Source organism: Wolffia australiana, chromosome 3 (genome assembly GCF_029677425.1).
Source record: "Wolffia australiana isolate 7733 chromosome 3, ASM2967742v1".
Lineage (NCBI taxonomy): Eukaryota > Viridiplantae > Streptophyta > Magnoliopsida > Alismatales > Araceae > Wolffia > Wolffia australiana.
The window spans coordinates 6,359,014-6,371,712 of record NC_135837.1 but is presented as its reverse complement, the minus strand read 5'-3'; the positions used below and the strand labels follow the sequence as shown (position 1 = coordinate 6,371,712).

The window sequence follows — 12,699 nt, the reverse complement described above, 5'->3', positions numbered from 1 at the left end:
TAGTTCCATCTTTATTTACTCTATCCATTCAGCATATTGTATCTATAAATAGAACACCCATTCTCATAAAAATGCTCCATTGAATTTTGTTCCTAATCGAAGATTAAGCTTTATCGCATTTTAGCACAGTTATTTAATGTGTACTTTGATGAATGTTCAAAGTAATGCATGTCTCAAATAGGTTGTGATCAAAGCACAATAAGTCCTTGGTCAACTAGTTAACTGATTGTAGCTGAATATAAAGTAGGAGGTCTAATTACTAAATGGTTACTTAGTTTGACCATACGCTGAACAAATCAAATCATGTATTTAGGACTTGTATTTTCTATGACATGAAGATAAACATATTTTCTAACACTGTTCAGGTATTTGAGTGAATTTCTCTTCATTTGATTTTTTGATAACTTATTTAAAATCCTAACTACTACATTCGAGTATTTAAGTCTGAATTTACTGATGATTTAATGAAAATTAATTACAGAAAGATATTACTATCCAATGGTGATATTTTTATTAAAATGATGTGGTAAACATACCTAGAAGCTTAAGATTATTTTAAAGCTCAAATCCCAGGCATAACGGCTAGTTATTGCTCTTAAGTCTTGAAAGGTACTTTGAACTTATGGCAAAATTTGTAAATATAATAAATTGAAATTAAGATGATTATTATTATATATTGCTTAATCAAAAGTAATACATATGACTGTTGGACTTCTGAGAAATTACTATTATTCCCTTTAGGATTTCTAAATCCATATATACAGTTTTGTGCTCTAATTTTAAACGCTCTTCTCCTTGCCCTTTGAAAGTCGTATTGCAAAAGCTAGAGAGATTTCTCGATCTCGAGAGCAGTTTTCAAGCCGTTTTGGAGCACTCTTTGCAAAGATCATTTGTTTCTAACATCAACCCAAGTCCATGGAACTTGGAATCGTGGTTTTTGGTGAAGGGTATTTCAAAATTTTAAGGAAAGAAGATTGGTCTCCGAACTTCACGCATCCTCAACCTTGTGATAAATTTACAATCTTTAACATAAATCTTATATTGATTTTGACTTTTTTTCAACATATGAATTATTTCTAACATCCTAAAAAACTAAATAACTTGGAATTGCATCATTTGATTGAGTTTTGAAAGAATTACAGAGGTTTAAAGTTGGACACGGAGGAATCCTGCGATAAACTAAGGACATGGAAAGACTGATATCTGGATATTTATCTGATTTCATTTTGAACATTTTGTTGTGAAAAATTGTGTTAAGAAATCGTTCCAAGTAGAATCATCACATTCCGTGAAGGAATTAAAAATGTATTTGAGTTTTAAGCAGCAAAGGTCAAACACAAATCAATAGTTTTATTCAAAGAAAAACATGGAGGAGAAGAGGACGAAAGAAAGAATGACCACAAACAAGGAGGCATTACTAAAGGCAAGTCATAGTAAAATTTATGAATCTTTATCTCTGGATTAATAAAATTTTGATATAAAAGTATTCTTGTTGAAATACAAAAAATCTGTCCTTGTCTTGAATACTTTTTATGTAGTTGTGATAATAAGTGTTGTTGAGGAGACAACATTGTTCAGAAATTTATTGTTATTTCTAGATCATTGTGATCAAACAGGTTAAGGGTTTGGGGGCCAAGTTAAAGTAGATCAAGCGACGTCATTCCGTGGAAGCCTTTGGGGGTTGAGGATGACAAATCTTCATCAAATATTTCTTTTTCTTGGTATCCTTGTTCAGCCCTACTGCCAACTGATATGCTTTGGGGGCATTCATTAGGGCAAATCATTACCTCGGTACGGAAACCCCTGAACAAAACTAAGGATTAGCCTAACATGTCAAAAACAGTTGCGTCTCCCATTTCCTCTACTTCATGTCTTAAGTAGAAAAACCCTAGAATAATTAAAAATAAAAATATAATATACATAGAACCTAATTCACACCCCGCCCCCTCTTAGGTTATTACTTAGCCACCTAAACTAACACTAATTACAATTAGCAAAGTGATTTTCTCATTAAAATTTTTGATTGGGCCTGGTATTGAATTCCATGAACAAAGGATTGAAAGGCTGAAATTCAGTTCAAGATTCATGTATATACGACAACACTTAACATCTTGAGCAAATGCCAACAAGGTTAGTGTTATCTTTTTCTTTTTCTGAATGTGGTAGATGGTGTTGTCTCCATCTGTTTATCAGCTGTCATCTCCATTTTAGCTGTTTATCAGGTGTTGTAAACATCAATGTCACAACCAGTGGCAAAATTTATTTCATTTGCTGCACTGCACTAATAGCACATCAGTTTTTCCAGCATAACTAACCCTAATTTTGGGTTATTTGTGTGTCAGTACATAATATCCAAGTATAATTTTGCAGGTTTTACTTTAAAGAACCCTTATCCAACGACCTGAAAAAACGTTGTAAGAAGGATGTAACAATGGAGCTTGCCCCTGCAATGTATTATTCTCCATCTGTTAAGCCATGGCCATGGATTTTCAAATGAAAATAAGAGGAGGTGGGTAGCCACCTAGAACTTATCAAAAAAGACGAGCACATGAACGTCCAGGTATAAGAATGAAAGATTACGGTCTTATAAAGAAGCTAAAGCAAAAATGGGCACTAATGCTAAAAGTGCAATGTATAAGGCAAAGATAAATCCTCTTACAGTTTCACGATGGGAAAAAGAAGAAATTATATCCTTAAATTGTGAGGAGAAAAAAATTATTACCATTGTATTTGTTAGAAACATCCACAATAGCAGACATGCAAATTTAAAATGTCCACACTATCTGTCACATTCATATCGAACAATTATGTTTTAATAAAAAATATAGATAGATAAATAATTAAATGGAGAGACAGATGGATAGATACGTGGATAAGAAGATAGATATGCAGATATACAGATTGATGGATGGATAAATAAGTAGATACACAAGGTGCATCAGGTAGGACCATAATGCATGGTTTTTTCACTTACTTTACCACTGAGGAATTGAAGTTAGTTCTTGGGAACTTTTAATAAGGGGAAACATAACTGACAGGGTTTGTAGACACTTTATAAAGATGTTTTCCTAGTAGATGTTAAAGGAAAAAGGAAAAACTTTTGATGTTAATAAGATGAACTTTGAATGCTGGAAAAGCTTACAATTACTTTGGATAAAGCTGTTTTAGAATCCTTACGCAGGTCTTTAAGAACTTCCTTTTCATCTGATACACTTCATCATTTTCAAAGATCAATGCCTACCAGGGAAAAGGGTTTTTAGTTTATTACTCCTGCTGGGTTGAATCCTAGAATGAGGTAAGAGAATATATAAATATAATTATTCAATCTTTTCTGTCCTGTATCCTAATTTCTTCCATTATCATTCCTTTGTAGTGATCAGTGGTTGAGAATTTGGGAGGCTGAAGTTTGTGTTTCTCTATGCGAAAGATAAGGGTTAGTCGATTGAGTCTCCATATCTATCTAAATGTTTTCTCAAAAGAGATTGTGTGCTTTACCCCTTTTAAGCAACATGTTCCATAAGTATTCTTATTTAATCTGAATACTCTTGCAACCTTCTCAATAAGTTTTCAATGATGCAAACCTATTACTGGACACATAATTCAGTATAATATTCGTCAAGAAACAAAATTTTGAGCTCTATTAATTTAGGTTTCAAACATTTACTGAAGATGATCTGGTTACACTGAATAAAATGTGATACTTAAGTTTTAAATGTCTTCAGTGGAGTCAATTTCTTTTCATAAGTCCATTATAAAGATATACAGTTATAAAAAGCATCATTCCACCCATTGGATGTAATACCAGTGAATGCAGTTAGCTACATGATATTATCATATTTACCAATCTAAGGTTCATTGGAATTTTTTTCACTAAGGTATTGAGGAATAGGAAATTGTCAGAGTTTTTACGCAGGTTTGCGAGATCAAAACCCGGAAGATGATCACATCTATTAGAAGAGCTACATTTTTATAAAATCATTGTGAGGAATCTCTAGAAATTTTCGAAAATTTTAAGAGAGAACAATGCATATTAAGACACTCTCATATGATTAAAGAAATTCAAACCCTACAGTAGGTGTAATGATTAATTTACATGCAGCTGAGTATTGAGCTCAATTTACCAATTGAACAATTAGTGAAAAAGGTTTCTGATAAGAAAATAATTGTTAACTTTAACATATGACTTGTTGACCATATACCAAAAATTCAATTTTCTTCAAATTAGTGAACAAATTCAGTAACTCTAAGAAATTTAATTCCCTTTTGATCCATAGTTAATTATCTGACCACATGAAATAGTCTTATCATATTTAAAAATACTTGACGGTGAATTAATTCAAGTCCCCTGGATAGGCCAATGGTTGACCCGGTCACTTAAGGTTACATACACTTTGAATACTCATCTTAAGAACCTATTCATTTTAATTCAAATGCGTTTTACTTCTATTCTCAACCTCAACATTCAGGTTGAGCTCTAAACTCTTTGTTTAACTTATCTACCTATTCCTGGCAGATTTACCTATTTGGGATTTTTGATCTGCCAACCTAAAAAAGGATGTCTTTGAGAGGATAAAAACTAACATAATTTCTTACAATTATCCCAGGCCCAGTCACAAATTCAGTCAGCCTTATTCTGTCAGCCCCACAGTCAGCCTCAAAGCAAATTCTTAATGATGCTTCCTTCAGGAATTCTCCTATCTAATGGTGTCATACTATCTGATAACGTCAGATTAGATCAATAAAATTATGCTTTTTTAATTATCTTTTACCACATATTTTTAGATTAACACTTGCATTATTCACCATTTAATGATAAAATGAGAAATTTCTAGTTTATTTTCTTAATCTCTATTTTTAGTTTCTTAATTCTCTATGGCATGATCCTTTGAAGATTTTCTCTATCCCAATGCCCAAATTTTGCTAGAATGAGTTTTGCATATAGTGTTACCTTGTCATGGAGATTCCAGGTCCGCTTCATTTGTAGAGCTTTCATAAAATCATATAGATTCCATATCCCCAGACCACCATCCTCATTTGGATAACATATTTTGGTCCATGATATCCACTGCCTTTTTTGTCCTCCTTCATTGCTTGAGCATAACAATTGCGGCATAATTTTCCTGATAGATGTTAGTACCTTTTTTGTGAAAATCAAAGAAAGATAATGTATGAATGAGAGACTACTAAGAACATGATTTATCAAAAATAGTTTTCCTCCAGGGGAAATCATTTTACTTTTCCATCCTCCCAATTTCCTTCTGATTGCCATCAGTATTTCATCAATATTATCCTATTTTGCTGGGCTTGGAAAGATTAGACATCCCAAATATGGAAAAGGAAAGAAACCACATACAAAGGATGTTTGTTCTTTGAGGGCCTTAATTTTTAGTCCGCTGATTTTCATTGACACATAAATGGAACTTTTTGTTCTATTTACTCTTTGTCCTGACATATTTTCATGTTGTATCTATCAGAGGAAAACTGGCTCTCTAGAACATCAATGAGGTACATCTCTAATGTCTGATATATTTCATCTCAAAGATTTGAGATAGAAATGCTGAATTGATTGGTCCAAACTAGAGGTTAATAATTGATCTTAAGTCGTTTGTAAGGATAGTTATGTACCAATCAACAATTTTATTTTCTTACTAGTAGTATTTAGTAAGGGTCGATCCCTCAGGGAGCTAGGTAACTAGTTAGGGTGAACTTCAATTAGAATTTCAAATTTCAGATTATGTGAGTTTTTAAAGCTGGTTTATGATCAATGAAAAACAATGAAAATGATTTTTTGTAGGCACAAGAAAATTTCTTTGCAAAGCCTAAGTAGAGAGTGATTTGTGAGATTTTTTCCAGAATTTTTTATCGTCTCTAGAGAGAGATAAAAAATTCTGAATTTAAATGGGTTGTAATTCCCTTATCCGGTTCGAAGTCGTTGAACCGGATGAGAGAGAGCGGTCTGGATCGTTACCGAACTGAGTTAACTCAGTTCGGAATGATTCTCGACAGTTGAGTAAAGATAGAGGGAGAGGGCGCACAACGTGGGCACTTCCGCCGCTGAATGGGCGGGCGGAAGGGCCTCTTGTGCGCTGATGCTTCAGCGCTCCGCCGCTGGTCGCGCGGGTGGAGGTCCTCTCATGTGTGGTGGACCAAAATGCTCCCAGAAGACTCCTTGGACCTCCAGAATGAAGGTGGACCCAAGAACAAGCTCAGACAGAGAGAAAGTGAACAATGCAATTCTCAATTCTTGGATGCCCTCAAGGAGGGTGAGGGGGGCCCTTTTATAGGGGTACATGTGTTTGTTCCAGCCATTCTTGGTTGTTGGATCAGGGATGAACGTCCAGGATTGAGTTCTTGAGGCCTCAATCCAGGTGATCAGACCCCAACCAACCAGATTCCAATTGGCTATAGTTAGTTACAACTAACTCTAACCAATGGGAAGGGAAAAGAACAAGTTTGTTAGAGTTAGTTACAACTCATCCCTAGCCCTTGGATTTGAACTGGAATGGATGGATGGATGGGTTCCATCTCATGAATCCTGGGCTGGATCTCAACCCTGGGTTCTCCTCAAAATAGGATCTGCCAGCTGGAGTCATCTTCATGTGCCTTGATCATCCTGGAAGCCTCTAAGGATGTTATAGAAGGTTTTCTTCAAGCTCCTTTACACCAAGCCTATCGATTGAGTCAACTCCACTGGTTAGCATGCATCATTTCCTTCATAGCTCCTTTTTACTTGAAATTTTGTCAAAAGCCTCAGGACTCCTTTCTTGACTTCCCCATAAAATTTTGTAATTTTATGACCACCAAAAGTCAATATTTGACCTGAAAAGTCAACACACTAGGGAAATTGTTAGATTCATATCCCACTTGACTCATTGAGTCTAGTGGGGGTTAGAAATATCCCTCAAATCCTCTTACAAGTAAATCCCAAACTTCATAACTTTGTAAATACATGTCAAAGCATTGATGGAAACCTTAATTAAGTAGAAAATGTAAGTTTTTTAATCATTGGGAAAGTGGAAGGCGTGATCTCATTACTATGCAAAATAAGAATTTTTGGCAATGTTATACTTGCTTTTAGGAGATTTAAGATGAATAATGCATGGAAATGACTACCATTATTTGACTTTATCATGAATACATTTGTTTATTTGTTCTGAAGAGTTACTCTAGCTAAAAGTTAACTTACATGCTTTACATAACAAAAGAATCAAAGACTCGCTTGGCATTCAGTGTCCTTTGAAATTAGCTCGATTTGATCTACATGAGCTGCGGCCACTCAACTTGAATCCTGTACAACAGATTAGACTTTAGCCGATGACGCAAGAGTTGGGGTCCTCTTCTCTAACGATGACACTGTAGTGTGTGGTTAATTGGGGATTGTAGGCCTGGTAGAGTTTCACGAGCTGTCCGATATGCTCCGCAGAGTCTTTCCTCGGCTGCTCTTTCTTGGCGTCTGTCTTCTTGGGCTCTTCTTTCTTGGTCTCTGCCTTCTTGGGTTCTTCCTTGGGACCGACACTGATAAAATGTGCGTTCCAGCGTTTTCTGAGCTTGTCCACAACCATGACGGGGTCGACCATGCCGATCACTGTCATCTTCTTGGCCTTCATGTCCATGGACATGAAATTGATCCCTGGAGCAGAGAATGACGAAGAATACGATCAGAACCTCCAAATGTTACTGTGAAACAATACTTAGATAAAAAGATATAGAGAAGTAAGAGAGATTGAAAGATAAAGATAGTGAGATAGACATATAGATAGATAAATACATAGATAGATAGATAGATAGATAGATAGATAGATAGATAGAGAGAGAGAGAGATAGAGAGAGAGAGAGAGAGAGAGAGAGAGAGAGAGAGAGAGAGAGAGAGAGAGAGAGAGAGAGAGAGAGAGAGAGAGAGAGAGAGAGAGAGAGAGAGAGATGGACACAGAGAAAGGGGGCGGGGAGAGAGAGAGAGCAATAGAGAGAGAGAGAAGAAAGGTTTCTGGGTACCTGGGAGCATGGAGACCGCCATCATTGCTTTCCGCTTCTTATTGTCGTTAGCAACATCCATCTTCATCACGATCTTATGAAATCATATCGAAGCATTCTCCGTTAGATGAGTCCATCGTTTAATGTTATCATAGTTTTTCTATTGAATTCTAGAGGGGGAAGCAAGAGATAATATTTGGAGGGAGACGTACCTTCTCTGCCATTAAAAGGTGCCTTGGGAATCTCCGATATGGTTTCTCGGTGAGTGATTCTTCTTTGACAAGAGGGATTTTGACGCACAGAAGAATGGAGGTCGAGAGCAAGTATGGTGGCAAAGAGTTGGAGTATGTGTTGTGGAATACAAGAGAATTGGATGGTGCAGATTTATGGGAGAAATGAAGCGGAAGAAACTGACTCTGAGTCACTCTCGCGCGTGGAATTTAGGTCACAGTAACACATTGGATGGGTCAGAACGATTTAGGAACGCGGCTGGAATCTCTCTCTAGTCTCTCTTTCGAAGCCAACTGTAGGAATGATTTAGGTCACATAATATTTAAATTAAGCCAGTTTATTCTCTTCATTGGTAACTCAGAGTCATTGTGTGTCTTCCGATTCAACGGGGAGAGAAATAGAGATGAGAAAGAGTCCACGGTCCATATTCTATTTTCTCTGCTGAATACTCATTTATTTTAGATTTACGTGGCGAGGAGTGGTACGCTCAATTAATGTTTGTCCAACTGATATCTGTTGTCCAACTGATATCTGTCCGATATCCGGTATCTGACAACCGGTATCTGATATCTGGGAAAAAATGACACGGTGTCTGATATCGGATATCGGATATCGGACGATATCCATCCTTTAAGAGTAGACGAATATCGTATGGGTGAGGATGATCTAGATATCGAATACTGGATATTGGATTTTGATATCCGGATATCGGAACAGGTATCCGAATACCAGTATCCGGTATCCACAGAAAAAAATTGATATCGATCAACATTTTAGATGCTCTACGTCTAGGAGACATGCTTTTGATGTATATTCTAAGTTGTTTAATATATATCTTTCAACCTTTTTCTTTCTTCCATATGGGATAACAGGTTTCAGAGTTTATTGAACTCCGAATCCTATTGTCCCATATGGAAGAAAATAGAGATTTTAAGTTGTAGTTATAAAACGAGGTAGGAAACATATTAAATAATTTAATAATATTTTATAAATAATTACTATATTATTTCCTTATTTAGGTCGCAATAAACATATAAATTTAATATGTTAATACCTCATTCAATAAATACAGCTCAAGGTTTCTGTTTTCTTCCATATGGGACAATAGGATTTGGAGTTTACACTCCAAATCCTGTTATCCATATGGAAGGAAATAAAAAGATTAAGAGGTATATATTAAACAGGCTACTTTCCAAATCAAAAAGCCTACTGTTAAACAGCTGGCCCATGGATATCCTTTACAAAGCGGTGCACAATGACAATAAAATTATATTTTTAGTTTGGATATCGAAATCCAATATCCACGTCCAATATCCAACATCGTCATCCTCCCTGTGAGATGGAGGCCGATGCCGACATTGAGACGGATACCAATATCGGATATCATTACCGTAGCAACTGATAGCTGATATCGATATCCGATATCTGGATATTGGAAAAAATGGATACCAAAAATTTGAATTTTGGTATCCAGTACAGCATCCGTCCTGATACCGTAATCCGATATTGGTATCAAGACGGGTTATCACTACTCGCAATTCAAAAATAATAACCCAGTTTTCGTAGGTGTCAAAAAATCATAGTCCTTTTGTCGTCATAAATAGTCTTCTATCTTATCATTGAAATGTCTTGCTTTCTCTCTCGCCACCGTTTATATCGCTTGCCAGGGGAAGTTCTTTAGCGACTAGGGGTTACTTTCCCTTACAATAGACAGATAAAGGTTGGTGGTTGAAGCATTTTATTTTAAAACAAAAGGTATTTATTTTTAGACAAGACCCAAGAGAGCATGTTGATAAAACTGGATTTCAAGAGGCAATCAACATTTAAAGGAAATGAATTAAAATGGGTTTCTTAATACAGAACAAACAGGATTCATAGCAACGATCTCAACTCTTATGTCTTGCATGTTTCACTTAATACAGAGAGATGGAGGGAGAGAGAGAGGATAGAAAGAGAGGGAGAGAGAGAAAAAGAGGGGAGAATAGAGAGAAAGAGTGAAAGGAGAGAAAAACAGAAGAAATAAAGAGAAAGAGATAGAGGAGAGAAAAAGAGGGGAAATAGAGAGAAAGAGAGAGATAAAGGAGAGAAAAAGAGGGGAAATAGAGAGAAAGATAGAGATAAAGGAGAGAAAAAGAGGGGAGAATATAGAGAAAAAGAGAAAGGAGAGAAAAAGAGTGGGAATAGAGAGAAAGAGAGATGGAGGAGAGAAAAAGAGGGGGGAATAGAGAGAAAGAAAGAAAGAGAGGAGAGAAAAAGAGGGGGGAATAAAGAGAAAGAGAGAGATAGAGGAGAGAAAAAGAGGGGGGAATAGAGAGAAAGAAAGAGAGAGAGAGAGAAAAAGAGGGGGGAATAGAGAGAAAGAAAGAGAGAGAGGAGAGAAAAGAGGGGGGAATAGAGAGAAAGAAAGAGAGAGAGGAGAGAAAAAGAGGGGAGAATAGAGAGAAAGAGATAAAGAGAGATGAGAGAAAGAGAGCGGGGGAGAGATAGAGAGAGAAAATAGAAAAAGAGAAAAAGAAAGAAAGAGAGAAAGAAAGAGTGAAAGAAAGAGGAGAGAAAGAGAGAGAGGAGAGAAAGAGAGAGAGGAATAGAGAGAAAGAGAGAAAGAGAGATGAGAGAAAGAGAGCGGGGGAGAGATAGAGAGAGAAAAAGAGAAAAAGAAAGAAAGAGAGAAAGAGAGAGAGAAAGAGAGAGAGAAAGAAAGAGGAGAGAAAGAAAGAGGAGAGAAAAAGAGGGGGGAATATAGAGAAAGAGAGAGAGGAGAGAAAGAGAGCGGGGGAGAGATAGAGAGAGAAAAAGAGAGAAAGAGAGAGAGACAGAAAGAGGAGAGAAAGAGAGGGGTTGAGAGAGAGAGGAGAGGAAGATAGATGGAAGAGGTGGAGAGAGAGAGAGAGGGAGAGGAAGGTAGAGGGAAGAGAGAGAAAGAGAGAGAGACAGAAAGAGGAGAGAAAGAGAGGGGTTGAGAGAGAGAGGAGAGGAAGATAGATGGAAGAGGTGGAGAGAGAGAGAGAGGGAGAGGAAGGTAGAGGGAAGAGAGAGAAAGAGAGAGAGACAGAAAGAGGAGAGAAAGAGAGAGGTTGAGAGAGAGAGGAGAGGAAGATAGATGGAAGAGGTGGAGAGAGAGAGAGAGAGGGAGAGGAAGGTAGAGGGAAGAGAGAGAAAGAGAGAGAGACAGAAAGAGGAGAGAAAGAGAGAGGTTGAGAGAGAGAGGAGAGGAAGATAGATGGAAGAGGTGGAGAGAGAGAGAGAGGGAGAGGAAGGTAGAGGGAAGAGAGAGAAAGAGAGAGAGAGAGGAAGGTAGAGGGAAGAGAGAGAAAGAGAGAGAGATAGAGAGAGAGATAGATAGAGATAGAGAGAGATAGATAGATAGATAGAGAGATAGAGAGAGATAGATAGATAGATAGATAGAGAGAGAGAGAAAATGTTTCACTCTGTTCAATTTTACAACGCGTTTCCCTCTGTTCAATTTTAGTAAAAAAAGCCAATGTCCTGCCTATGTGTACCCGAACCGTACGCATAGATTGTGGCTAAGAGTCAACGTCGTTACATCTAAATATAAATATATCAGATATATATATATATATATATCTATTTATATATCAGGTCAGGGCTCATGGAAAGCAACCCATCCCAAGCTTCATATGACTGTACCTGGTCATTGGCATAAGATAGGGGAGAAGTCTTTTAAAATAATATTTTATTTTAAGAGCTTTCTTGTGAATTTATGTTGATAGTGCACTCACATAGTTGTATTATAAAGTCATCTGTATAATTCATTCATCTATGACTACTAATTTTTTAGTGTTTTCAGAAAGTAGTGTCTAATGTTAAAGGGGGGATGTCAGTTGGGTGGTCTTACTTGTCATCTTTAGATAGTGAGATACAGTTTCATAATCAAAGGTACTTCTTCCTTCAAAATAATATCAAAGCGAATTCTTACTTGAGTATACAAAGAGCATGCATCTCTTCAAATTTGTGAGAATGGTAGTTCTTAATTGTGCTACACGAGGATGATCCAGCAGACAGAAAGGAGACCTCACTCAAATAAATGGATGGGATATTCCCATCTCCTATTTGTGGGCCTAGGACTCCCTTTCACCAAATTCCATTACAAGTTTCAATGAATATTTTTTTTGACTAAAGCTATTAGTGAGCCACATAAAAGTTTTTCGTAAATGGCTAGCAGATAACCCAATATAGCCATTGATCCTCGATACCATCTATCCTGACGCACTCTATCAAACTCCATCTTCAACCACAAAATTTTGCATATCATAATAGTCATTGAAATATTTACTTATTACCTCAAATATAATGCTATGATTTTTTGTAAACAATACACAATATTTACTTATTACCTCAAATGTAATACTCTGAAATTTATGAATAAAAAAGGTTAGTTGGAAAAACTAATGAGAGGAAGCCACGTAGAACTGAATATGTGATTCTTAATTTAATGCATGTAAGATGACCTAGATTCAATGCATGATTCCAACCTAG

General features: G+C 36.4%; 1 protein-coding gene across 3 annotated transcripts; it reads right to left on the bottom strand.

Moving 5' to 3' along the window:
- Positions 1-6,222: 6,222 nt before the first annotated feature.
- On the bottom strand, positions 6,223-8,490 carry LOC144700783 (heavy metal-associated isoprenylated plant protein 39-like). 3 transcript variants are annotated; one of them, XR_013580854.1, is made up of 4 exons: positions 8,184-8,490; positions 7,993-8,065; positions 7,187-7,630; positions 6,223-6,835 (listed from the first exon to the last, which is right to left on the bottom strand). XR_013580854.1 is itself a non-coding variant. In XM_078572311.1 (3 exons), exons 1-3 carry the CDS (start codon positions 8,193-8,195, stop codon positions 7,308-7,310), a joined length of 408 nt encoding a protein of 135 aa, XP_078428437.1. In that variant the 5' UTR covers positions 8,196-8,490; the 3' UTR covers positions 6,223-7,307. The 3 variants fall into 3 exon arrangements, 1 of the variants encoding a protein (XP_078428437.1); XR_013580853.1 differs by having other exon boundaries at positions 6,223-6,819; XM_078572311.1 differs by having other exon boundaries at positions 6,223-7,630.
- Positions 8,491-12,699: the final 4,209 nt, after the last annotated feature.

Excerpts from the sequence above, each read along its gene's own strand:
- LOC144700783 (XM_078572311.1), bottom strand. Across the intron at positions 7,631-7,992 it reads GGCGGTCTCCATGCTCCCAG|GGATCAATTTCATGTCCATG; the intron begins GTACCCAGAAAC and ends TCTCTGCTCCAG.